This window comes from Lagenorhynchus albirostris, chromosome 3 (genome assembly GCF_949774975.1).
Source record: "Lagenorhynchus albirostris chromosome 3, mLagAlb1.1, whole genome shotgun sequence".
Lineage (NCBI taxonomy): Eukaryota > Metazoa > Chordata > Mammalia > Artiodactyla > Delphinidae > Lagenorhynchus > Lagenorhynchus albirostris.
The window spans coordinates 91,387,155-91,415,137 of NC_083097.1; the positions used below are offsets into that span (position 1 = coordinate 91,387,155).

Consider the following 27,983-nt stretch of genomic DNA (forward strand, 5'->3'; position numbering starts at 1 on the left):
TCTGTCTCTGAAGCAGCCATTCACTTCATCTGAATTATCTCCCATGATAGGCTATGTCAGTATCGCTTTGATATTTTTAACTAAAAATCAGTAACAGCAGAGGTATTTCTAGAAGTGAAACTGTTGTGACCTTACATAGGTTCAATAAAGATTCATCTCCGTTTTGCCTTATTTAGCCTTAGATCTCACGTGAACTCTTCCCACTCAGCCTCCCTCTCCGTGATACTTTTCTTGTCTGTATATTGAAAATGCAGGACTGCAAAACAGTACTTTATATTTACTGTGAATTTATATGTGTGTAAATGTGCCTGAATTCTATATGTGTGCATGCAAAAATATTTCAAATAGAGCAGAACAATTTAAGCCAATCTCATAGTTATGGGGGTGGGGGGAGTACCTACGAGTATGGGTCAAAGGATATTTTGAACACTTCTATAGTGTCCTAGTTTATTTTTTTAAGTGTGTATTCTTACAGTTGTATGGTTTTTAATATATAGAAGTAGATTCACAGAAATAGAAGGGAAGCTAATATGCTAAAATATTAAGACGCTAGTAAGTCTAGGCTGTGAAAAGATAGGCATTCTTTTTTCTTTCTACTCTTCCTTAATTTTCAAATTGAAGAAACAAAAAAATAAAGTATGGATTATGGACCATGACTGGTATCTCCCAGCTTTAATAACTTGACATCCACACACAAGCAGTTATTCTCTTTTGTCCTTGATGGAAATTTGTTCATATCTTACCTGTTCCATTTCTCTTAGGAGTTTCTTTTTTTTTGTGGTACACGGACCTCTCACTGCTGTGGCCTCTCCCGTTGCGGAGCACAGGCTCCGGACGCGCAGGCTCAGCGGCCATGGCTCACGGGCCCAGCCACTCCGTGACATGTGGGATCTTCCCGGACCGGGACACGAACCTGTGTCCCCTGCATCGGCAGGCGGACCCTCAACCACTGCGCCACCAGGGAAGCCCAGGAGTTTCTTTATATGAGGAAGAAAATGCCAATATTAGCAAATTTTAAATTCATAAAATACTTATTTTAAAAAAAACAACCACCCTGTTTTCACGTTCCCAGCCCTAATCTGGCCTCGTAGGAGGGAGCTGAGAGGAGGGCGATCTTGCTCCAGTGTTTCCTTCCACCTCGGTTTGGGAGTCCCGGCTGGCTCTTCCTTTGTGTGACTGGAGTATTAGTCAAGATGAGGATAGGTTACACAGCAGTAGCAAACTAACCCCCCAAATTTCAGTGGCATGGCCCACCAAAAGAGCTTGTTTTCTGGTTGCACTGCACGTCCAATGCAGGTTTAGAGATGAGCACACAGCTCTGCTCCATGTACTCACTCAGGAACCCAGGCTGATGGTAACCCATTATCTAAAACATCACTTGAACAGCCTCACCCCTATATCTGAATGCTTCTGCTCACAGCCCATTGGCCAGAACTATACAGATGCTCCACCTAACCGTAGAGGGGCTGAGAAATATGAAGGGAGCACATGGGTATTTGTTGAGCCATAAATGTTCCTAACACAGCTGATTTATTTGCTTTGAGTATGATACCAGATAGACTTGGACAGGAGTCAGGGTGCCAGAGAAACTGGCGGTTTCACTCATCCATCTCGAGGTGGCTCTCAACATGCGTGACAGAATCACTGGGAAGCTCTTTCAAAGGATAGATGCCCAGGCCGTTCCACGAGCCACCAAATCAGTGCATGGGGTGTAGGACCCTCGTACACTTCCCTGTTGTGATCCCAGCCATCTCCCAGACAGGAAAGGGGAGGCAGTGTCCTTCAGTCACTGGGCGTGTTCCAAGAGGCTCTCCAGCCATCTTTACCTCTCTCCCCACAGGTGGAGTGAAAAGAGAGAGAACCACAGCCTTCTGGCCCTTTCTATTCATGCCTAGCCTGCTCCTCCAGGGGCCACAGTATGGCAGTGATGAATCTTGCATCTGAAACAAGAGAGGTTCCCAACCCTGTCTGTCCACTCACCAGGGTCACATGAGCTATAGGAGTGGGTGCAGAGAGGGGTGTGCTCATCCTAGAATCTAGCAGGACACGGGCACCCTGGGGCTCCAAAGGCAAGGTGCATTGCCTGGCATAGGGGAGGACTTCCTGTGCTACCCGATGAGGGAAAATTGTTTTACAAGGTGCCACCCACCAATGCATTTTTTTTTCAGTGCAGTCTTGATAGCTTATTTTTAAGGACGCATTAATAATATTAATAGTATTAACATTCTTTGGATATTTTCAGACTAAACATACCCCTCTTGGACTAAAAATAGGTACCTCTGAAGGCAAAGCAGGACGCAGAGCCTGAATTGTGACACTGAACATGTTTTGAGCATTTACTTGTGATGAGCAGTGATTTATGCACATCTCATTTAGTCTGCACAAGAACTCTACAAGAGGTACTATTACACCCTTCTTAGACATGAGAAAACTGGGGCCCACAGAAGTTTAATAACCTTGGTCTGTGCTGACATTAACTCTTAGCACCAAAGCTTCGGCTCTGGTGGCCTTACTGTGGGATGCAGCATTCATTTTTTTCTATTGTTTGGACTCCTTTCCTGCGTTCTTTCTGCTCTTTTGCCCATTTCTTCTCCTGCTTCCACACAGACCAGAAGTAAAGCATCCTCGTTATAGTAGCGTGGGTGCCAGACTCGTTAGGGTACCATCCATCAGTCTTCCTGGCATTCCAAAACAACACAAAGTGAAGACAAAATACGTCTGTTTCCTACAGAAAAGGCTATGTGTGCATATGTTTGTCTTGAGCCCGACGGAGCATTATTGGCAAAGCCTGTCACCCCTCTTCTCTGTAGTTCGAGGGAGCTTTAAGTGCAATCCAAGGCAGAGAACCCTCAAAACTGATTTCCTCGTGTCTTCTTTGGAAACTGCTTCTAAAAGGGTTTTGTGCACATCTGTGCCACGGAATCTGTGAAGCAGCTTTTTTAGCTGTGGGCACTGGTGTTGGCTTATCCATCCCTGTCTCCCTTCTCCAGCCTCTGCTCCTGTGAGGAAGTCCAGCTGCGTAAAGGCCAGCTCTTGGCTATAAAGCACGTAGCTGACTCCGTTTGTTTGCAAGCTGGTAAGAAATGAGGAAGACAGCCAAAGCGCTGACCTTTTCCCTGACACAGCCACTTAGGTAATCCAGTCCAGGTTCCTTCGTGGGCTGTAGAACAAAAGAATACAATACACCCATCACATCTTCAGAGAATGGAAATGCTGCTGGGCTTGCTTTCCTCCTTCTGTAAATAAATTCTGATTTCTTATCTGTTGGAGGCCAAGAAAGAAAAGTCTTGTAAAATCTCCAATAGGAGGAAGTGGTTCTCTGCAAAACACTCCCCAAGCCTGGACTTGGAGGAGGCAGCTTTCTCGAGACTCCACCAGACTCACCGCCTCAAGCTCGTTCAGTAGAACTTTTCCGGCCCAGTGATCCTCAGCCTGCTGCAGGGTAGAAATCATCTCATCTCAGCCAGCCGCAATTCACAGTGAAACTATGGATTACGACCTAACCGCCTGAAATTACGGCTACGCAGCGACCGCTCCTCCGTTATCATCAGCGGAACAGGCTCGTTCTTTTATGGCTAATAATAATGTTTCTCATCCTACTCAGGACTCCAGTGCCACCTTTCTTTCGTGCTTGTCGCTCATCTGTGGACCACATTCACAGATGCCTTCATCAGCACGCTCGGTCATCTCGTTGTCTGTGCTCCTATCATGGTCCTGGGAGAGCGAAGGGCCAGTAGCTGCTCCACTTACGCCCGCCCCTGCCTCACTCTCCCGGTGAACTGCCCGCCTTCCCAGAAAACTACCTCTGTGCCCACCCCAGCGATCTTTGTCTGCGACAGACTCTTCTTCCTCGCCAGCATCTCTCTCTCTGGCTCTGCACAATCTCTCAGGCTCCCGAGTGCCCATCTTTGTATTTACTTTCTTTCATTTGTTTTTTTTTTCAATTTGGCCTGCGGGGCAGAGAAATAAGCTAATTACATCCCTCTGTTAAAGCATGCTCATTGATCGTGAAAAGGCCCTCTTTTAATTTATGTATTGCTTTTCTCTCCCACTCCCTCTCCCTCACTTTTATGTGTGTCCTTATACACAATGTTTTGTGTGTTGTTTTTAATTTACATCAGTCGTGTCGTGCTGTAGACTTTTTTCTTTGTTTCCCCCGAGCGCTCTGATTTTTAAGGTCTGTCCATGTCGCTGTGTATGCACGAGGTCTGATGGCCTCCTGACATTCTGTCGTGTCCCCACCATGGTTACCGCGCCTGACATCCAGACCTCCCACTACCACAAATAGCACTCCAGTGCATAGTCCCGTGCACATGTCCTCTTTGGTCCTGTGTGGAAATTCCTCTGGAATACATGTCCGGGAGTGAGGTTGCAGAGTCCTGGGGTGTGCATGTTCTTACTTGGACCAAATCCTGCAGTGCAGCTTTCCAGACTGGCCCACCCATCTGTCCGCTCACCGGCAGCATAGGAAGGTTCCTTCTGCCCCTACATCTCCGCCAGTTTTTGTGCTTATCATTATTTCTCTTACGCCATTCTTTTTCTGAGTTCAATGTTCTAATTCCTGAAAAGCCTGCGTCCTTGGGAAGTTCTTTCAGCAAAGGTCTACGGGTGCCTAATTCTTAATCTTTGAGAATATCTTTATTTTTTCCCACACTCTTCATGATAGGGGTATAGTTTCTTGTTGTTGCTTAGACAGATAACCACCAACAGTGGCGTAAAATAACACAGATTTATTCATCAGAGTGTCACTGGGGCTGTGTTCCTTCTCAGTTGTGCTTCCCCATTCCTGCAAATTCCCTCTTGCCACGTAAGGTAATATAGTCGCAGGTTTCCAGGATTCAGGTGTGGACATCTTTGGGGGCCATTCCTCAGCCTACTGTAGTAGGCCAGGTATTGGATTTTAGGGTGACAGTTTTACTGGCGATGTTCAACAGATTGTATTGAGACCGACGCTGTGTCAGACACTGTTCAGTGTGTTGAATACAGTAGTGAGTGAAACAAACCTACTCCCCTGCCCCAGAGCCTGTGTCATCTCTCCCCACCTGACAGCTTTAAGATTCTCTCTTTATCCTTTCCCCTCGCCCTACCTTTGCACCGCAGTGTTTCTCGATACGCCGTGTTTTCATCCTCTTCTTCCAGTTAGCACCAGCTGCATAACAAACCACCCCAAACATGGAGCCCTAAAACAGCAATCAGTTACTGATAACTGCATCCTCCTGGGGATGACTGGGCTCCAGTGGACAGTTCTCTCTCTTGGGCTCAGATGTGGTCGCAATCAGATGGTGGCTGGAGCCAGAGTCGTCTTGAAAGTTCCTTACTCGTTTGTCTGGTGGGTGAGGCTAGCTGCTGTCTGGACCTTAGCAGGGACTGTTGGTCAGAGCACCCACAAGCATCCTCTCTGTGTGGCCTGTGCTTCCTCACAACAGAGTCGGCGGCGTGTAAGAGAGCTAGGCAAAACTGTATTACCTTTTCTAACCTAGCCTTGGAAGTTATGTGGTAGCACTTTCACTACACTGTCTTCATCAGATGCAATCTCTCAGGCCAGGTGTGTGCAACGAGAGGGGAACTAGAGTCCAGTGATGGAGAGACTATCAAAGCATTTGCAGACACATCTAAAAACTGCCACAACTACTTAGCACCTGACATGATACTTAAGTCTCGGGACTTACGTTGGTCTCTACATCTGGAAAGCTCACCTGTTCAAATAACGTTTCTCTGTCATTATCTGTGTTCCTGTCCTCTGGAACTCCTTTAAAAGTGTGTTGAAAGGGCTTCCTTGGTGGCGCAGTGGTTAAGAATCTGCCTGCCAATGCAGGGGATGCAGGTTCGAGCCCGGGAAGATCCCACATGCTGCGGAGCGGCTGGGCCCGTGAGCCATGGCCGCTGAGCCTGTGTGTCTGGAGCCTGTGCTCCGCAACGGGAGAGGCCACAACAGTGAGAGGCCCGCGTACTGCAAAAAAAAACAAAAAAAAAAAGTGTGTTGAAGCCTCTCAGTGACACTTGCATATTTTGTCCTTCTTTAGCTGCCCATGCTGTGTTCTGAATTCTCTGTACTGTGCTCCTGTTCACTACTTCTCTTTCAGTTTTATCCAGTCTAAAGCTTAACCTATACATTGATTTTATTTCATTGACTACGTTTTCCATGGGCTTTTTTTTTCATCTACCTATTCTTGTTTGGTATCTGCCTATTTTTGTTTCGTAATTTATTGTGTACAGAAATTACTCCTTCTACCTCTTTAAGGGCCCTAAACATACTTGTGATTGTGATGTGGTTTACTGGTTGCTCTATTCTGATTTCTCCTCCAGTGGAGTCATCTCCTGATTTAGCCTGCTGGCTCTCCTGTCTCATCCTCCTCTCCCTGCAGTCATCCTTCCATGTCAAGCAGCTCCATGGTCCTGGGCTCCTAGTCATGGGAGGCTTAAGTCTCTTCCTGTTCTCTAATGATATTGGGTGGTTTACCAGTTAGGTTTCTGGGGCAGTGAGTGGCCTGGCAAAATCCAGACCAGTTTTCAGTGTGAATTTGTAAGATTGGGGTCCCACACTAGGGAGCTAGGATAAACTTGGACTCCACACCCAAATGTGTCACAGGTCTGAGATGTTGGTTTCTTAGGCTTGACCCGTCTGCACAGCCCAGGGACTCCTTTCCGGCTTCCGGGGCAACGCGCTGAGTCCGCTTCTCACAGATGGGTCGGGCAGGAAGGCTCCCAGCTTGATGCTGGAGCATCAGCTCAAAAAGGCTGACCTGCAGGGGCCCCTGCCCCTCTCCCCGCCCCACACCCCGGCGTGCACACTCCACGCCCTGCTCTCCATCCCACGGCTCCCTCCTAACCTCTCTAACCTTATTTCACTTCATTTCTGGCACCTGGAGATTTTACTATCTTTCTTTGAACCTTGGCAATGAATTTCTTTCTCGTTGTTCCTTTTTATGCAGCATTTCTATGCATTTTTCATAGGAGGACTGTCTGTTTACTTTAGCTGAGGCTGTCATATGCTGGAAATTTCCATTTGTTCTGTATACAGACAGTTACCCCTCCTGTTTTCAGCCCTGCCTCTCATTCTTGTCCTTCGTAGTACCTGCTGGGGCTGCATCTAAACCCAGCCAACCTTCTTCTGGGTAGATGGGCCACCTCCCCTCGTATAGTTTGTAGAATTTGCCTTTTTGCATTTTGTTTCTTTCATTAGTACTCTTCCTTCCACTCTGCTTTTAAGGAATGCGCCCAAATCCTCTGTCTGCTAATGCCCCAAGCACATTCTTTTCACTGTTATGGTTTTGATTCTTTTTTTATTCTTTACTACCATTTTCATGAGGTCTCTGGGGTTTGAAGAAAAGAATGCCTTGAGTCAGTCTGCTGTCTAGAATGCAAAAGCTCAGCTGACTTCTCAGTGCTGCTGGGTAAGCCTCTCTCTCTCTCTTTCTGTCTTTCTCTCTCTGTCTCTCTTTCTGTCTCTCTCTGTCTCTGTCTGCCTGTCTCTCTCTCTCTCTTTGGGTTATCGGTCAGCTTCCTTTCTCATTTCTGACAGCTACTATTCCCTCCTTCTCTCCTAGCAGAGGACCTTAACTCTTGTCTCTAAGAGAGACAAAAGCCATCAGGTGGGAGCCTCCTGTTTCCCATCCTCATTCTCCAGTCTGCAAACACACCTTTCTTATTATCTATCCTCACCTCTTCTTTCTCTCTTAGAGCAAAAGCCGCCCCTTCCTACTGTCCTCAGTTGAGCCTTCGGTCCAACCAGCTACGTAGAGTCTCTCCTCCCACCCACATGGCTGCACCTTGGCACCTTTTCCCTTGGCAACTATATCCACATGTAGAAGTCCAGTTCTGATCTCCTTCCCTCAGATTATATTTCTAATTGTTGACTGAATATCCTTCTTCACACCTCTGATGGTTTCCTCAAATTCAGTATATCCAAAGTTGGCATTTTTGTTTATCTCTGAGAAATCAGCTGCTTATGTTTTCACCATTTTGCTGAGTAATATACCATGATCCGCTAAGTCATTCCAGCCACAAGTTTGGGTATCTCGTCCCTTTCTTGAATTGTTCTAGAACTGCATTGACCAATACAGTAGCTACTAGCCATGCAAAACTATGTAAATTTGAATTTCAATTAAGTAAAATACAGTACAATTAAAAATAAAGTTCCTTAGGTATACTAGGTGCATTGCATGTGGCTTGTGGCCACCGTTGTGGACAGTAGGGCTATATAACATTCCCGTTGTTACAGGAAGTTCTATTGGACGATGCTGGCCTAGGGAGTATTAGGCATCTTTGCTCCCACTTCCCTGACGGTATTTGAGCCTTCATCATTTCTCACGTGCAGCTTTGACTCACTTCCTTTCTCTTCCTCACTCCAGTCCATTCTCTTCTCTAATAAAATGATTTTATGAAGCCCTTTTCGCTCTTTGGGAAGTCATTGAACTCTAAGCGAGAGAAGCAGAGTCCTGGCATTTTACTGTCATTTCCTTCCTTGAACCTTCAGAGCCCCCCATGCCTTTTCCTCTTTTTATTTGCTTGTTAAACAGCTACCCAACCTTCCAGATTGCACGCCGGCGTTTCCTACTCTGGGAAGGCAGAATAATGCTTCTTTCACAACGCGGACACTCCTTGTTGGTGTCCCTTCTCAGAGCATGTTTCACGAGGTGTCTGGCTAGGACAGACATCTGAGCCTAGGACTCTGAGCCACTGAAAGATGAGGATCTCACCTTCATACTCTGCAGGTTTCAAATGTACGTAACAGACAAACTTCTCTTCTGGGCCTCTAGATGGGGCCTGGCTACATACTCACTTTAGGAGAAATGAGAAAATGGCCACTGAAGTCGTGTTCTGTGTTCTGCTGTTGAAGATGTCAACAGCAATTGGGAAAGGCTTTATGGGTGATGAATTACTTTCCCACAGTATCGATTCCTACTTAGGGTTCCTGTGATTCCCAGCTACCCCCTGACTCCAAACCACATATCTGGTTGAAAGAAAGATATTTTCTTTAATAACATATCTTCAGTGAAAGGATAGGTATATTAGTTAATCACCTCAAACTTAGTGACATAAAACAACAAAAACATATTCTCTCACCGTTCTGGAGTCTACAGAATCAGGGTGTTGGCAGGGCTGCACTTCCTCCAAGGGCTCTAGAGAGAATCCTTTCTCGCCTCTTCCAGCTTCTGGTAGCCCTTGACTTGTGGCCAATCCCTGCCTCCGTCTGCACACGGCCTTCTTCTTTGTGTGTCTGTGTCTCAAATCTCCTTCTCTTTTTTCTTACAAGAACGCCAGTCATTAGATTTAGGACCCACCCTAAATCCAGGATGATTTCATCTTGAGATCCTTAGTTTAATTACATCTACAAAGACCGTATTTCCAAATAAGGTCCCATTCACAGGTACTGGGGGTTTAGAACTTGGATATATCTTTTGAGGGGGACACAATTCCACTTACTACAATGGGTAAGAATAAAAGTGAGGACTCTAACAGCAGTCTCTCTCCCCTCTCCTAAGCCTTACCTGAGCTGAATCAGCAGATTGGTTATAGCCTTCATTTCTGTGCATTTATTCATTTAAATTAAGACCCCACCTCCCAAGCCAGAAGAGAGAGGCTATTGAACTCAACCAGCTGTCTCTCTTTCTTCCCATCACAGACTCACTCCACCCCCTTCAGCTGGATTTTTTTCACTGCCTAACCATGATCATTAATTAATAAAGCGTAGACCAAAATAAGCATGATTATCACCCTTTAGTTTTCAAAGACGTTCTCTGCGTCCAGAACTTTTAATATGAGAATGGGTATTTAGATTTAGAAATCATTTTAAGCATGCGTGCCCATGCACAAGCACACCATGGAAAATGACTAGAAGCTCTTACTCTGTAGAGTAAGAAAGAACATAGGTACTTTTTCTGGCTTCATTTTTCAGTGTCATCTAAATTTTCTACAGTGGACATGTTTGACTTTAGTGATTAGAAGAAGAAACCTTTTTTTATAACATGGGTAGTTTTAATGACGCTTTTATAAAATGCCCAGGGCCATTTTTGCTTTTTTAAAAGAGAGATGAGTGGGCCAGTTGAGATTCTAGGAAGCCCAGACCACTGATTGTTTTGGGAATGATTCAGACACTTTTTAGATTTGGGAGTGGTGTTAACACTGTTGATTATTCAGGACCTCGTCAGACTCTCACAGTGGTAGAACTTGAAATCCATGGTCTCTACCAGAGAGGTTTCCCCGGTGCCAGGAAGCTGGCCTGATGGAAAAATGGGTCCTGTCCCTCTGCCATGGGGCACAGAGAGGCACAGTTAATCGGGACCATTCCAGAATGAGCCTCGTAATCTCTCACCAGCAATACCACTTGACTTTGACAGGCATGTGTTTTTCTAGTCTTTAAACTGTTTTGAGGGCAGCTCTGTGTCTGGCCCTTTATGAGGACGACACACATTTCTGTTAACCCCCAGTTACTGGAAGCCGCAGCAGAGACAGCTTTCAGGCACTTTTGAGCTGTTTCACCATTGAATGTAGTTCTCTCTGGGGGAATTTTCCTATTTTGGCTTCTAATATGCTGATGAATTATTGAAATTTCAATTACTTTTGGTTCCCAATTTAGCGGAGTGGAGACATGCAAGATACTGAATACGAAAAGCTCTCCAGTTGCTTTTAGAGAAGGGTTTGCTTGGAAGGGTTTGGCGTCAGGGCTGGCAGAGGTGCAGCCCTGCTCCTTCTGTGTCAGGGACTCAAGTACCACGTGGCCTTGGCAGTCCCTTAGGTCACTGCTGCTCAAGGTGCGAGTCCCTAACCGGGACCTGGCATCTGCATCTCCTGGGAGCTTGTTAGATACACAGACTCCTAGGCTTGGTCTCCACCTACTAATCAGAATCCCTGAGAGTGGCACCCTGGGCTCTGTGTTTTAACAAGCCCTCTGGGACATCCTGGTACACTGACAAGTTGGGGAAACCCTGCCTTAGATGTCCTGCTGCTAATTTTTCCCAGTGGGGTCTGGTGCCCATTTGTAAGGGCCCTTGGATGCTTCAGTCATTGTGCCCTTTAAGATAGACACTGTACGTAATGATAAAACTGTGATCAAGGTCATCAGAGAGACCAATTTCTAACAGTCATCTTCACTTGCTTGGAACACTTCTCTCTTTGGAAGTCCGTGAGCCATAACCATAGAGAAGCAGAATCTGGACATTTAAATTCCGTGCAGGTAAATGTGTGTTCTAAATGTAATTGAAAGGGTCCTGTGTTTCTCTGTACCGCAGGGCTATTTAGATATTCCTTCCCACTGTCCCCAGGATAATCTCATCTCGAAGTCCCTTGGAGAGAAGCCGTGGGTACCATCTCTGCCTCATCACCGTAGCCTCACCTCCTTCCCAGGGCAGGTCTCTCTCCTACACCGTGCACACTGAATAACTTGCAGTTCTTCAGACACAGTGTGTCATCCAAGCTACTCTCCCTGCCCCACCACCAAAGCCAGCCCCTTACTCATCTCATCCCTTAAGCCCTGCTCACCTGTGAGGCTCTACTCAAGGATGGCTCCCTGATGACTTCAGGTGGAGTCACTCTCTTCGCCTTTTCTGCTTCCTGCAAACTCTGGATAGATATTTATGGCATGCGGGTGCGCTTGTGTTGAAATTGTCTCTCTCCGCTGAGCTCCGAGGTCCACACAAGTACAGATTTCATCCTGGGTTCTGTCCCTTGTGCCCATGTGTGTCAGGCACACGAGGCTGAATGAATAGACATCCCTCAAAGATGGTCATTCTACTTCTGCTGGAAGCTTCCAGTGCCTCAGGAAACGTGTTCCCTTCGTACGTTTGAAGAACAGATATACTTGGCCAGCACGTGGCGGACTAGTTAAGAACAGCAGTGCATTCTATGTGGACTCAACCGACTTAGCTTTTCAGGGAAGCCGGTTTCTTAACGTAAATGAAAGCTCTGCCCTCCCCTCCGCCAATCTGGCTGTTCTCCTCTTTGGCCGGGGAACCCACCCGCTGTATCTGAAGGTGTTCTTTTTTCAGGTTCGAGAGCTTCAAACTAGACTGCAGAGCGTGCAGGCCACAGGGCCCTCCAGCCCTGGCCGCCTCACTTCCGCCAATCGCCCTGTTAACCCCAGCACCGGAGAGCTAAGCACAAGCAGCAGCAGCAATGACATCCCCATCGCCAAGGTGAGCTCCCGGGGACGGCAGGGACACCTCCTGTTATCTGGCTGCCCCAGCCTCCGTGGAGCAGGGCCGCTGTGCAGGCATGGAGTTAGCTCAGCTGGCCCCCAGGGGCTTCCTGGGGTCCCGCACAGGCCTCCTGTGCTGGAGCTGCAGGGAGAGATAACCCACTAATGGTTTGTTTTTTTGTTTTTTTTTTTGTGGTGCGCAGGCCTCTCACTGTTGTGGCCTCTCCCGTTGCAGAGCACAGGCTTCAGATGCGCAGGCTCAGCGGCCATGGCTCACGGGCCCAGCCGCTCCGCGGCATGTGGGATCTTCCCGGACCGGGGCACGAACCCGTGTCCCCTGCATCTGCAGGCGGACTCTCAACCACTGCGCCACCAGGGAAGCCCCCCCACTAATGTTTTAAGTCTCTCTCGGCTACAGGCTGGACACCAGCTCTCATTAATCAGCCAGCTGGAGCATGTCACAGCTGACAGGTCGTTGTAGAGAGTGAGATGTTTTGTCAGGCTCTGCAGTGCGAAGGGGTGGGCGGAGAGCTGCTCTCGAGGATCAAGGTTCAGCCCAGGAGGGGACCCTGAGTAATGAACCAATGATCTCCCCGCTCACGGGACTGACAGCCCTGCCAGCAGAAAAATAGATTGTGACGGGCAGGCCCTGGCAGCTGTGAGAAGTAGCCCCTCCGTTCCCAGCCACAGCCCCCCCCCCGCCCCACTCCTAAGTTGAGTCTGCCCCAGAGAGACTGTTCGAATGATACACGTCCTCTCCCTGGTAGCCCTAGCAGTCTCTGCAAGAAGGTTGGTTCTCAACCATCAAGTTTATTAAGTCAAGTCAAACCAGTGTTTCTCAACCAGAAGGGATTTTTGTCCCCCAGGGGATATTTGGCCATGTCTGGACACCTTTTTGATGGTCATAGCTGGAGTGCTACTGGCATCTTATGGCCAGAAGCCACAGATGCTGCTGAACACCCCACAATGCACAGAACAGTCCCTACAGCAAAGAATATCCAACCCAAAATGTCAAAAGTGCTAAGGTTGAAAAACGGTGAGTTAAGCAGAAAAACTGGACAAGCGAGTCGTTTTTAAGACTTGATGAATCCGTTGAGTTGCCGCAATTAAAGAGTAGCTCCGTATAAACAGAGTCTCAACAGTGTATATGGGGAGTTACGTGTTGTGTTTTGAAAATGTTTTGTTTTGTTTTCTAAGATTGCTGAGAGAGTGAAGCTATCAAAGACCAGGTCCGAATCTTCATCGTCTGATCGGCCGGTCCTGGGCTCAGAAATCAGCAGCATAGGGGTGAGTGTTCATGAGAAGCAAGGCAACAAAGTACCCAGTAAAGCTACACAGTGGTTTATCCATGATAGAAGAACTTCCAAAGTTCACCCCCAGTAAACCAGTTAGTTATAATAAGAAATCATACCTGATTTCCTTCCAAAGGATCCAATGAAAACGTATAGTGGTTTGCACGTGGTGAACCACCTCTTCAGCTTTAAGGGAGATTTTTTTTTTTTTTCTCTAGCTGAAACCATTCAGAAAGAAATGATTTAGGTCTGGTTACTGGCAATGTAGATGAAAGTCTTAAAGTATCTGCTTTATATCACCCTGCTTCCCCAGAGATGGAGTGAATCAGGAAGCTCTAAGAGAACTTTACCATTCGCGCATCCCTCTTGAAAGGGAAGGTGCTCTCCAGTGAGCAGGATTGCTGCCTTTGAAGTGTGGCCGATGCTGTGACAGACCAGAAGCTTCCAGCTCGGTACTAGAGTTTTCATTTGTAGAGCCCTGAACCCCGTGGGGCTGTAAGCTGATAAATGGTGAAAAGGGAATTTCAGTTCCCTGGGGATGTCCTTTAGAATTCTGGGGTAAGGCTGGGAAATCCACCTTATTTGGTCCTCAGGGGTGGGGAAAACCTGAACAGCACTCTTAAGGCCCTAGTTTAGAGTTTTGTGCTGGGCAGAAATTGCGTGCACCCAGATTCCATGCCAAAGCCAAATTATGAACATAAAGGAGTGGACGCTCCCCTTAACTACAACAGCCGGAGACGAGTCTGGGAGTGGCAGGGGGTTTCGGAAGGGAGAAGGATGTTCAGCCTCTGTTTAATATCCAAAATTTTAGGTCTCTAAACACTCATGATCCCACATGCCTGCTGCCCAGGATGCAGCTTAGAAGATGCCGCTTGCATTTTGACACTGTTTTATGTACTGTTTCACAGTAGTTAGCTTTTTATACTAGGATGATATTATACAAACGGAGGAAGATCAGGGTAGCTATCTCCTGGTGCCTGTTTCTCAAGGAACATCGGCTTTAAATTGTTTTGCGTGCAAAGCATGCCTGGGGACCAGCGTCCCTGAAGTGACGCTGTCCAGAGGGGGATTAATGCTCATCTGTACAGGTATCCAGCAGTGTGGCAGAGCACCTGGCCCACTCTCTTCAGGACTGCTCCAACATCCAAGAGATCTTCCAGACACTCTACTCGCATGGATCTGCCATCTCGGAAAGCAAAATTAGGGAGTTTGAGGTGGAAACAGAACGGTTGAATAGGTAAGGAGAAATTCTGCATATTTGGATGGTGGCACTGGGGGCAACTCCTTTCCCTTCCCAAAGACCAACTCAGGTTGGCTTATGTGTTGTGACATAGAGTGATGCTGTCAGGCTGGTGGGTGGGGAGTTTCCACCATCCTGTTCATCACAGGAGGGCTGGCTTCGTGGGCATTGTGTGACCTGTCATCAAATGCACAGGGCCTCGTGCTTAAAAGGACCCCACACTTGCTTTCCTGCTCTGCTGTCACTGTTTTAAGTTCTTAATAATTTATGAAGCAGGGGCCCCGCCTTTTCATTTTGCAGTGGCCCTAGCAAATTAAGGAGCATGTCCCGGGAGCAGTCCATAAGGAATGACAAGTAGGTCAGGATGGCAAGATGGCTCCCAAGCTTGCAGCCTGAGCTGCTGAGAACCACAGAGAGCAGCTCTAGGATGTGGACTCAGCACCCAGGGGTGCCTGGAGCCAGCAGAAGCAGTCTGATGAAGGGGCTCCTGCGATGGAGCAGGCATGCTGGTCTAATCCTCCCTGCTCGAACTGAGGGTTGCCTAATTTTATTTATGCTTTTTGCAAATGTGCACATCCCCCCATCCCTACATCCTGTCCTACTTAGTTCTGCTTATCTAAGTAGTTCTAACTATCCTGCTTAGAATAATTCCACTGTGTGTACCCAGTTTTATGGGTTCTTCCTAAATCTTATGCCAGAGGTGGTTTGAGTTTGTCCCCCTGCCTCTTGGCAAAGACTGGCTTGTGTGTTGTCCCGGCAATGAAAGAGAGCTGCTAAAAAAGCAAAAGAGAAGGACCAGGGGCAAGCCACGGCAACTACTCAGAAATTGGCTCCGCGGTGGCAGAGTGGACTAGCGATGGCATCCAAGTGTGCTGTGGGTGCCCTGACCTAGCAATCTTCAGTGGGAGAGCACAGTCAGAATTGGAAAGGTTTACGAGCTAACCAGTCAGAAATGTGGATGCCATTCCCCTGGTGTATGGCAAACCTGAATAAATTGAATTATCCTTTTAGTCCTCCCTGATTTGAAGCTGTTTAATATAGCACTTGAGAACCAAGGAAATATGGCTATCTAGGTCATTTTAAATCTTGAAATTAAATGGTTTCCTTATTAAATCCAAAATACTTAAGAGTGACAATCCTGATGATTGCCTTGTAGCAGTGAAGAAGCAGCCCTCTCGGTATCACAGGCAGAGGAGTGCTTAAAAATTGGATCAGATATGCCCTTTGCAGTTTAATGAAGTCAGATGCCTTCAGGGGCCCTCTATGTAATGAGGATCTCCTCTCTACAGATCCTGGGATTTAACAAGCCTGCTTTGTCGTTGAATTTGAGGGGAGGTTCCTTTCTCTTCAATTATATGCACCTAGGAGAGACCAAAGAAGGGGGAACTATTTAGTGCTTGTAGCTCACGTTATCATGGAGTTTAACAGCTTACAAAAGGCTCCCCCACTGACAGCCTCTTAACCCTCAACTTGGGAGGGCAGAATAGTCCCATTTCGCAAATGAGAAAACAAAGGCTTTGACTTTGAATGACTTGCCTCAAGTCCAGAGCTGTTAAATAGCCCAGCTGATCGACCCCTGCCCCCCTACCTCACCTCCGTTGTTCTCTATATTATCACAGCTGCGGCTAGAACATGGGAATTCTTGTAAATAATCTACCAGTATGTTCTGGTGTCTGTTATTTAACTACCTATCTCAGAGTTGGAGTCCTGTTACCCTCCAAAAATATTACAGCCTTTAACTTGTATTTGTGGGGTGGGGGGCAGGGGTGGGTGTCACGTCTACTCAAAAGTGTGTTTTCTCATTTAACAAATCCATGTTAAGCACTTACTATATGCTGGACTATTTGGATGCAAAAGAAAGTAAAACAGACAAGATCCCTGCTTTCATGGAGCTATATCCTGTTAAGGGAGCTAGACAAAAAGCAGACAAATAAATAAGGGCGTAAGAAAGCTCCCCATAAATAGGACACTGTGACAGAATAACAGGAAGGCTTGATTTTAGTAGGCAGCCAGGGAAGGCATCTCTGAAGGGGGGACACGTCAACTGAGATTTTCAGGGGAAAAAGGAACAGCCATATGACAAACTAGGAGGAGACTTACGGGCCAGCTTACCAAGTTCAAGGCTGGGAAGTGGTTGGCATGAAGTTAGAATTGCCCAAATGCCCATGGAACTGAAATAGAATGAGTGAAAGGAGGAGTTCCATGAGATAAGGTGGCAGAATAGGCAGGGCTGGGTGAGATACAGATTTCGAGGCCATGGACAAAGTTTACTCTTTAAGTGTCATTGGAAGTTGTTAAAGGGTTTTACGTAGGAGAAGAACAGATTTGATTTAAATTTTGAAAGTTCACTCAGGTGTGAAGAATGGAAGGAGGTGGGCAGGAGTGGAGGCTGAGCAGTGGACCAGCATGGCCCAGGTGGTGGTGATGTGAAGGGGTCAGTATATGTTTGGTGGTAAAAACCCACAGATGTAAGAAAAAGGGATGGTCTCAGAGGAGAGTCTCAGGTGTCTTACTGGTGGTGTTGGGTACACGGTGGTGGCATTTACTGAGATGGAGAAGATGGAGGAAGATAAGGTTTGAGGAAAATCGAGAGTCCCCTTTGGGAATGTTAAATTGGAGGTGTCCATGTGAAACCCTGGATATGTGAGACGGGCACTCAGGAGAGAGGTCTGGACTGAAGAAATCTGGGAGCCATGGGAATATAAGTGCCTGTTAAAGTTGTGGCACTGGATGAAATCACCCCAGGGGGAGAGTGTGGATAGAAGAAGGGGCCCAGGATGGAGTCCTGAGGGAACATCGACCCTCACAGATTTTATAGAGAAGAGGGAGTCAGCAAAAGAGACAGAAGAGATGACCTTTCGGGTAGGAGGAAAACCAGTAGACACCTCTCATGACCCAGGTAAAGGAGAACGTTTCAAGAAGGAAGCCAAACCCGATTACAGGGGTACTGCCTGAGAAGGCCTGTAAGATAGAATTGACCACACGGAGGTCTGTGAGCTGAGTAAACAGTTTCATCTAATCCGTAGGGACTGAATGTAACTGGAGCAAGTTGAGAAGTAAACGAGAGAGTGGGGACTGTTTGAAGAAATCTGAATGTGAACAAGGACAGAAAACTGTGTCCTTGTAACACCTTATGTTGAACTGACCTTGTTGTTGCCAGAGCCACACAGCGGTCTTAGCTGTACACTCACGGGACATGTCCTGCATTGGCGAGTGTCTCCATAATCTGCTCTAAGATATGTGCCCCTAAGATTTATCCTCAAGGCAAATGACTTCCAAGCCCCTTAACATTTTGTGTGTGTGAAACCCTGTGTCTCTTTAAGACTTGGTGGTCAGAGTGCTACAGATGGGCATGTCCCATGGGAAATGAATCATTGCATTCAGGTCATCATTGTCGTGGGACAGAAAATGGAGAGGCTGAAGGCTTACCTTCTTCTGATTTGCTTTCTGACTTTGCCATGAACTTTTGCCCTGAACGTACAGTTCTGATTCCTATAAAACTTAAAGTTCCCACCACTTATCCTACCAGTAGTTAGCAGTTAGGGGTCTGTCCAAGCTGGAAGGAGCTTTGGACACGATCCACAGTTCCCATTCAAAGGCCCCTTAAGTGCAGTTTCTTGTTCATTCACTGATTCATCTTTTGCTCCTGCCCCATAGTGAGTGTTCTGAGTCAAGGATCTGGGGTCAAACTGCCTGGTTCAAATCCCAAGGATTAATTACCCTTTCCGTGCTGCCTCTGAGAAATGGGGATAATAATACTTAGTTCAGAGGGCTGTTGGGAGAGTTACTGATCAAGGGCTCAACAAATGGTAGCTATTACTGTGATTTCATTTGTCCCTGTGGACGGTGGTTCATCGAAGCATACCAGTTGTAACTCTCATGAGGGCCTGAGGTCACGCGGTCGGTTCCTTTCCTTGGTGTATCTACAGAGCCTAGTGCAGTACCTAGCAAATGGCTCATCTGTGGCTGGCTAGGAAATAACCGGGAGTTTATTTTTTATTTCTCATCCACACAGAATTTAGTGATTCTTCAGCTTTGAGCTTCTTCCTTCATTACTTCTCATCAGTTGCATTTACTAAAACATCTGACGAGCTCACATCCAATGTGCATTTTGGCCGGAATCTAGAGTCAATGGCTGAAATCTTGGCAAATTCATTGTAGTCCTGGTGTAAAATTGTGAACGTGATTTTCCTTCCTTTGTAGCCGTATCGAACACCTCAAATCCCAAAATGACCTTCTGACCATAACCCTGGAAGAATGCAAGAGCAATGCTGAGAGAATGAGCATGTTGGTGGGGAAATACGAATCCAATGCCACCGCGCTGAGGCTGGCCCTGCAGTACAGGTAGGAAGTGGGGCGGGGCAGGCGAGTAGCCACTTTAATTTAGAAATACATGCATAGCAAGCTTCTGCATGAAAGTAGACAACATAACCAGCAAATGCTAGTGTGCTATATATTGAAAATCAATTAGCACCCTGGTGGCAGCAATTAAGAAAATAAGGGTAATGAGTGTGGTATTAGTAAACAGGTATGTTTCTGTTCACATGGTCAACTTAAATATTATTTCATTCGAGTAGTATCCCTCAGAACATCAAGTTTTGTGTTACATGTTCAAGTCTTGTTCTTTCTAATCTTTTTTTCCCAGTCTTTATTCATATTCATATATATTTTACATTGTTGTAAATCTGGGGCACTCTCTTTCTTCAGTTTGTTACAGTTTTGTTGCTTAAAAGTCTTAAAAGCTTAAAAGTCTCCATTTATTTTGACTGGCTGTATCCCCTACATCAAGTTCATATGGTGTTATTACACATTTCTCTAAAAGACATTTAGACTTTTGCAGACTCTTGATATTGAAAATAATTCGATGGTGAATAATTTAAAACAAAAGCCTTCATTCTTGTGAGTATTTTCCTCAAGATAAAATCCCCGAAGCAGGAATTATAGGTCAAAGGGTATGAATATTTTCATGGCTCTTCAGGCGTGCTGCCAGTTTTTTCCCATAAAAACAAACCAGTTGAAATGAATGTGATTCATTCATTGATGAGCAAGTGGTGTATGAATGTACCACTCTTTTTTTCAGCTTCATTGGCTTTGGAATTTATCTATTTTTAAATTACTGCTTGGGAAAAGCTACGAAACTATGCTCTATTGTTTTCATAGATTCATTCGTGTCACCACTTAGGCATATTTACCGAAGTCCCAGAGTAGCGATTGTATCCTACTCTTGGCATCCTTTACAAAGGTCAGTATTGTTTTCAGAAACATTGCTTCTTCAAAAAACAATATCGAACCTAAATATAGGAGACCAAAGCAAGAAAGCAATCCTACTAGTTGACAGACACAGCAAAGCAAACAGATAATCGTCTATGACAACTCTTGAAACAGGCCTTTCTGCACCGGCAGTCTGCCTTTCATCTGTACAGAAGAAACAATGTCCCAGCGTCTCTAACTTGAAAGACCAACTAACTGCCCTTGAGAGGAGGAGCTGCCAGTACCCAGAGGCAGTCATTGGGCCCTCTTCCTTATCTCTTAGTAAAGGAACTTGAAAGACAATAAAAAACAGTCTGTTGGCTAATAAGTGTTGTGTAAAGCAACATTTCCCCTGCTCAGCTTGGAGAAGCTAATCAGTTCTTTGCTTGGGGGGGTGAATTTCACTACTGCAGGCATCTGGCCAGGATGACTGAGGCATTAGGCACACGCTCCATCCAGTACAGACGTGGGTCCATGTGGGGTCACAGGCAGCAGTGGCTCTCAAGAGGTCGCTCTTTGATCCTCTACCTGGTGCACCCAAAGAGAGACTAATGTTCTTCCTCTTAGAAATCCATTCTCACACTCTTGTCAGAGGTTTTGTGAGTGTTACATGAAACAGTTGTACAAACATCTAATAGAACTTTCTGTGATGATAGAACTGTTCTCTGTGCTATCCAATATGGTAACTGCTAGCCGCACATGGCTGTTACACATATGAAATGTGGCTGTTGCAACGGAGGAAATGAATTTTTCATTTTATTTACCTTAAATTCTTTTTAATTTAAATATCCACATGTGGCTAGTGGCCATTCTATTGAATAGGTGGGTCTGGGTCAGAATAGTCCCCTTTCTAGGGTGCTGTATGAATTACCTATTATTGTATGACTGTTTATTACATCACAGTTTCTAGGGTCGGGAATCTGGGAATGACTTGTCTAGGTAGTTCTGGCTCAGGGTCTGTTACGAGGTTCTGGTCAAGCTGTCAGCCAGAGCTGCATCAGCTGAAACCTTAACTGGGGCTGGCAGATCTGCTTCAAAGAAGCTTTGGGTAGGGTCCTCAGTCCATCACTGGCTGTTGGCTGGGCGCCTTAGTTCCTAACCACATGGGCCTCTCCATAGGGCTGCTCAAGTGTCTTCAAGGCATGGCAGCTGGCCTCCTCTATAGAGGATGATCCAAGAGGGAAAGTGAAGGGAGGAGAGAGAGAGACCAGGATGGAAATCACCGTGTTTTTTAATAACCTAACCTCGGACATGACATCCCATGACTTCTGCCTTAGTCACACAGACCAACCCTGCAACAACGTGGAAGGGGATTATTATGCAAAGGCTGTGGATAGCAGTGTGTAGAGATCAGGGCGATTGGAGAGCATCTCGGAGGCTGGCTGTCAGGAACGTATTACCTTTCCCTTCGAGCTGATCATCAAAGGGCCAGCAGACTTGCCTCCCTCATCTTTATGGCTTCTCTTGTAATTTTCTAAATCCTTGTTTAAAGTTTTTTTAAAAAAAAAAAAAAAAACAGGGGCAGGGGAGGGGGCCAATAACAGAGCAAGACCCTGGCTCTGGCCAGGAGTATCCCTGGGTATTTCCTTGCTGACATGGACGGCGAGGCTGAGAGCCAGGTCCCGAGCTGCTTCCCACCCCGGGCACGGCGCTGCATTGGAGAGGCTCGCCATCCTCTGGCTGAGTTGAGGATGCCGTGTGCTTCTGTTTCAGTGAGCAGTGCATCGAAGCCTATGAACTCCTCCTGGCCCTGGCTGAGAGCGAGCAGAGCCTCATCCTGGGGCAGTTCCGTGCGGCTGGTGTGGGGTCGTCTCCTGGTAAGTGTGGCCGGAGTCCCTCCGTCCCCTTCCTTCCTCCTCACCCCCCCGCCTCTCTTGCTCTCCTGCCCCCATCTCGGCTGTTGGCATTGGCATGCCTCCCGACAACATGAAATTCCCTTGTCAAGTGTGTTTTTCATTTTTTCCTCATGACTGAGTGAGTAAATTGTTTATGTTGAATGCAGCAAGAACTGGAGTGGAAACAGCATTACAGACAAGTTAAAACAAACAAACCCTCTCAGGAAACGTACTCTCCCTGGCTGGCAGTAGAACCAGATGGAGTGGGAGGCCCAGGTTCACGATGAAAGGGACCAGCTTTCCCGCAGCCTCTCTCTGATACTGGTTGTTGAGGGTCCCTTGGCTGCCCGCAAGGCCTTTGCCTCTTGTGGCTGCTTTTGTCGGCTGTGCTTTTTCTCCAGGTTTGTTCCTTTGAGTAGGTTGGAAGCGTGGGTTCCCCCTACCTGGTCTCCAGGTGTCGTGGGAATCAGAGGAACGTTTCATACCTTGCTCTTGTCAGCCTCACCGAATGCGAGCCCTGGGAGCCCTGGGAGCCCCGGCCTGCCCCTGTGGGAGAGCAGAGGTGTTGCCAGCCCACCTCGAAGCCCTGCCTCTCCCTCACCCCAGGGATCACACGTCCTGTTGGCGTGATTCCTCCCTCCAGATCCACACCGCTTCCCACTGCTGACCCTCACTGTTGAGTAACTAGAAGGGCTATGAACTGAAAAAGACACGAGTGTGGCATCCTAGTTACCATCGTTTGCCAAAACTTCACCAGTGACTATGGCTCTGGGCATTGAGATGACATGAGGACAGTGGCAGTGGAAATAGTGTTCGGGAGGAAAGAAAGCTCCAGGGACAGAGGTGGCCATCTCTGATGCTGAGGCCTGCAAACTCCCTCAGCCTACACCTGATAACAGCAGCTTCTCCCGAGAAGGCATGGCAGGTGAACAAAAAACAGACCAGACCACTCCAGAGTCAAAGGTGGGTGGCGTGGGCAGGCTGGGGACCAGGCCACCTGTCACGGACTGGCTTTTCCTTGCGGGCTGGGAGCCCACGTTAGAGCTAGTCCTTCCAGGACACGCCTTGCAGAGAAGGTCGCCGTCGGGGTACCTCCAGAATGCATCCCTCTCCTCCTTGCCAGCTCCTTGCTCCCTGCCTGGGCTCTAGCTTTTGCACTGAACATTCACCTATTTTTCCTCCTTCAGTTTTGACACAGACAGGAATCTGAAGCAAGTCTGAAGGGAATGAAGTATCCTGGGTATTAATTTCCTGCTTCATATCCAAGTCACCCAGCGAGGAAGCAGGCCTCCATTTGTACGGGTGACCATCCTCCACCCCCCTCTCTGGGATTTCTGGGTTTTCTTTTTTTTTTTTTTTAATAGGATTACCATCCCAGCCCAGAAGTAGAAACTCTGCCAGCATTTCCATTAGGAACCTCATTTTTCAGGGTCTTTTAACCAAACCATAAAACTTTAGTCCTCCTCTTAAACAGATTCTAAAATGATCTTGGCCTGCTGTCAGGTTTTTTTGGGTTTTTTTTAATGTAAGTATTAAGGAAAATGATCAATTAAAGGAAAAAATCAATCATCTTATTTCCAGTTTGTATCAGAGGAATGTCCTAAACGGTTCCATCCTTGAAAGGTACCTTTTATGAGGCTTGTACCTACTCAGCACAGTTACTTGGTAGGAGCTGAAAGGACTTAAATAAATCTGCATTTTAAATATTTAAAATCAATAATAAAATGCCTTGTATTAACATAATCCTGGGTAGCTCATGGGTCTGTTTATAAAATGGGGCAGTCAGTAACACGCCTCTTCAGAATTCAGAGAGCAGTCAGTTGGTGCGACATACGTAAAATATCTTATTTGTGGAAGGAGAAAAAAGTATGAAAGTTGTCAGAGAAGTGGCCAGAGGGAGGTCCAGGGAATCTTAGCCTGTGGGACACGGACACCCACGTTTCCTCCCCCTCCTTTGTAAAGCAGAGCGTTGATTGACTTTTTAGCAGCTCCCTATTAAATCTCACTCTTCCATTCTGCTGACAATGGCTGCTGACCTGTCAGCCTGCCCTAACGTGCCATGTAGTTGCACAGGGAAGCAAGTACTAGTTGTAACATTTACCCACAGTGTCAGTTTTTGTGGGTTTTTTCTTCGTTTCTTGTTGACTGCACAGGTGTTCATTCTAGATGATTTAGACCAGTGCTTTTCGAACTGGGCCTGGGAAGCTGGAGGAGTTTCTCTAGGCGTCAGTGGTGGGCGTGGAGGGTGGAGAAGCTGAGTGTATGCCCCCCACCCCTGCCCACTTCAACCAGTTCCACATTTGCCAGTTCTGTATCTTAGGCTTTGACATAAGCTTTCATATATACACACTTGGAAGATCATGGGCCTGGGCTGTAGAGGTAACAAACGAATGACTTATTTGGCCAGCATGGTTTTTGAAAACACAACAAGAAAGTGACTGTCTTGGGCAGGGAATTCCCTGTCTGGCTCTGTGGTGGTGGCCACGACCCTGACGTCTTGCTCCAGCCCAGTTTCCTGGCCTCTGGAGGCAGGGGAGCTCGCCCCTGGCCATGGCCTAGCTCAGAGAGAAAGGTCAGGGATCGCGTCCATAGAGGACAGTCAGAGCCAGTCTCAAGGTCTCGTTTTAACCATTAGTTTTGTGTCTCGTGCCTACACGAAGCTCTCAGCAAAGCTGCAGACTTGTGGAGAGGTCGTAAGGTTTGGCCTCAGTTTCTCCCTGGCCTCATTCACAGGGAAGTACCGACCAGCGCAGGGGAGAAGGGCCACACAGGAGACTTGGGGCTGGACGCGGGGAGCAGCGAGGAGCCTGGGGAATTAGAAAATCATAGGTTAGAGCTGGAAACAGACCACAGAGCTCCTACTGGCCAGCCCCTCATTTGTCGGGGAGGACCGTGGAGGCCAGAGCAGAGAAGATGCCTTCCTCGGTGCAGTTTCTCGGTGAAGAGCCAGGCCCAGGACGCGCGTCTCTTCACTGGCATTCACCGCTGGACTCCTCTCTACTGCGCCATCTCCCCCCCGAGTAACTGGCTACTGATTGTCCAGACTCACTCCTCTGGACCAGCGCTGATTAACCCATTGGCTTCTCTGCCATGCAGGAGACCCGTCAGGGGATGAAAACATCACTCAGATGCTCAAGCGAGCTCACGACTGCCGGAAGACAGCCGAGAACGCCGCCAAGGCCCTGCTCATGAAGCTGGACGGCAGCTGCGGGGGAGCCTTTGCTGTGGCCGGTTGCAGCGTGCAGCCTTGGGAGAGCCTGTCTTCTAACAGCCATACCAGGTAATTCTCGGCCTTTCTGCCGCGAGCTGGATGTGTGCCCACGGGTAGTCCGCTCGCTAGGCTTGACGTGCAGTGACTCAGCTCTTAAGGACTGTGAGGCTTACTGGAAGACAGAATTCTAACCGCCCCCCCACCCCCGACCCCAGCTTGCAGCCTGCTCCCGGGAATCAGAATGGGAGAGCTGGAAAGCGCCCTCTCACTTCACCAGTGTGGGAAATGCCGCCCAGAGAGAAGGGGTGATTTGCTCAAGGAGGTGGAACCCAAACCTACCTTTCTGTCCGGTGTACTTTCCCCTTTTGGTTCTACCTTCCATTTCGTTATAGTCCTCGATTTTCAAGAAGTATTTGGGGCGGTGAAGAAGGCCCATGTGCTGCAAATGGTCCTTAAGCACCCAAGACCCAGACCGCATCCTATTTCCAGGCTCCATTCTCTTCCTTCCTCTTGTGCCTCTGTCCTTTGTAACCCCCCCTCAGGCAACAGACTTCCCTTCTCTCACCTCTTTGCCTTGTAGAGTGATGCATAATCATAGCGTGTGCTTGGCAGACACTTAGTCATGAACCTGGGTTCAAGTTCAATATCTGTGGATCTAGAAAACTGAAGTGGGTACTTGAAAAAGATGGGGAGGGGCTTCCCTGGTGGCGCAGTGGTTGAGAGTCTGCCTGCCAATGCAGGGGACACGGGTTCGTGCCCCGGTCCGGGAGGATCCCACATGCCGTAGAGCGGCTGGGCCCGTGAGCCATGGCCACTGAGCCTGCACGTCTGGAGCCTGTGCTCCGCAACGGGAGAGGCCACAACGGTGAGAGGCCCGCATACCGCAAAAAAAAAAAAAAAAAAAAGATGGGGAGGAAAGCAGTGAACGCCTTGCTAAGCATAATTTGCGGAAGCCATTGGATTCTATTGGATGTGGGTAGAGGGTCAGAATGAAATTTTTTCTAATGACCTTCTTATTTCTTGCCACCAAAACTCCTAAAAACATGAATGCCTTCCCTTTTTCTTTCTTTCTGTAAAATTATAGTTGATTTACAATGTTGTGTTAGTTGCTGGTGTACAGCATAGTGATTCATAGAGATATAGAGATACATGGATATGTGTATTTGGTTATATGGATACATATGGATATATATATATGGATATTTTGTTTTCAGATTCTTTTCCATTATAGTTTATTACAAGATACTGAATATAGTTCCCTGTGCTATACAGGAGGACCTTGTCATTTATCTGTTTTGTATATAGTAGTTTGTATATGCTAATCCCAAAATCCTAATTTATCCCAGCCCACCCCCTTTCCCCTTTGATAAGCATAAGTTTGTTTTCTATGTCTATGAGTCCATTTCTGTTTCATAAATAAATTCATTTGTATCATATTTTAGATTCCACATATTAGTGATATCATATATTTGTCTTTCTCTGTCTGACTTCACTTAGTGTGATAATCTCTAGGTCCATCCCTGTTGCTGCAAATAGAATGCCTTCCCTTTATATCCCAGTTCTGTCTAGAAAGTACTTTGTTAGAGATTGTCATGTGATAACCAAATCACAAAAGGCAGGAAGGGTAACTTACCCCATTGGTATAGGTGAGAAAACCTAGGGTAGGCTCAGAGGTGAGAGAGAGTGACTTGCCTAAATAAGGCTGATAGATAAGAGGGAAATCAGAACCCGAGCCCAGGACTTTGGCACCAAGCATATTATTCTTTTCACTAGGCCAGGTTGGATCTCATGATTTAAAAAAAAAACAACAGTGTCTGCTTGCAGGTCAAGTGACCAAAGCCACATGAGGGTGGATTCAATCTTAAGAGTAAAAGGAGAGATACTGATGTTTTTTTCGGTACCTGAGAGAAACTTAATGGTCCCATCTGTCTTTCCCACTGGTAGGACCCAACCATCTGCCTAAGTGCAGATTTAACTGTCCTTGACCTGGTGCCTCAGGAAAGGGGACATTCCCAGTAACGTACTTGGCCAGGTGCCCACAAACACAAGGGACTTATTTCCTCTGGACTGCAGCAACAATTGTCTTATTCAGAGTAGCACAGATTATAATTTATTTTTTTCTTAAAACCAGATTCTTCTGTTTAAACACAGAAAGCAGATGCTCTTCTTAATGACTTTTCCCAATGTGTATAATCTATAATTTCCACCTTCATTTAGCATAAAAATGTAGTTCTCATGTTGTCAATGATACTGTTCTGTTGCATTAGTGAACACAAGACTTGGGTTGACAGGAACTGTGTACCATTTCAGTGGCTTATAAGGGGTGTGTTACAGATCTTTTGCTCATCCCTCCCCACCTGCAAAATAATTTTGTTGTTTTAATCTAAATCAGAGACACATTTAGAGCCAGTCAGGAGCGGGAATGTTTTCTCACCAGCTATTCAGTGGAGACCCTGATTGTGAATATTTCTTAGAAATATTTTAATGTAGAGATGAGCCTTGATTTTTGAGACAGGCTTCTTAGAGAAGCTTCATTTTAGGTAATGTACTTCAGTAGGTTGACATAAACTCAGAACATAGTTTCAGTTTGCAAGGATGACCTCACTGAAGAATGGCTCTTGAACTAAATTCAGTCTTCAATGGATCTTTGCATCAAAGTACAGAGACCTTTAGCTCAGATTTTACTCAATTCTCCTTAAAAGTTCCCTTTCATACTCCCACCCAAATCAGAGCAGCTCAGAGAGGGGGTTACAGGCATTCACGTGGCAACACACGTTCTTGGGACCTGATACAGCCAGACTGCTTACGTTCAGCGTGGCTCAGAAAAAATGTCCCAGACCACCAGATGCTTTCATAATTATAATAATTAATTTTGTTTGTAACTCTTGCCATTCCACTCAGCCATTCCCACATGTCAAGATTATGGAAGAAAGAAAGACAAGAGGCTTTCTGAGTTGGTGGCTTTCTGTGTCTCATCAGTCGCCTCCCCTCCCCCTGTAGCCAGCTGGCAGAATTCTAA

The 27,983-nt window shown here is 46.7% G+C and overlaps 1 protein-coding gene across 2 annotated transcripts in view; it reads left to right on the forward strand.

Moving 5' to 3' along the window:
• Positions 1-27,983, forward strand: part of MCC (MCC regulator of WNT signaling pathway) — a 440,601-nt gene that overhangs the window by 371,807 nt on the left and 40,811 nt on the right. For both annotated transcript variants that reach the window (XM_060143381.1, XM_060143382.1), the window contains 6 exons: positions 11,988-12,134; positions 13,334-13,423; positions 14,517-14,665; positions 18,872-19,012; positions 21,632-21,735; positions 24,850-25,033. In XM_060143381.1, coding sequence (XP_059999364.1) covers positions 11,988-12,134; positions 13,334-13,423; positions 14,517-14,665; positions 18,872-19,012; positions 21,632-21,735; positions 24,850-25,033 — 815 coding nt within the window. The remainder of the gene's footprint in view (positions 1-11,987; positions 12,135-13,333; positions 13,424-14,516; positions 14,666-18,871; positions 19,013-21,631; positions 21,736-24,849; positions 25,034-27,983) is intronic.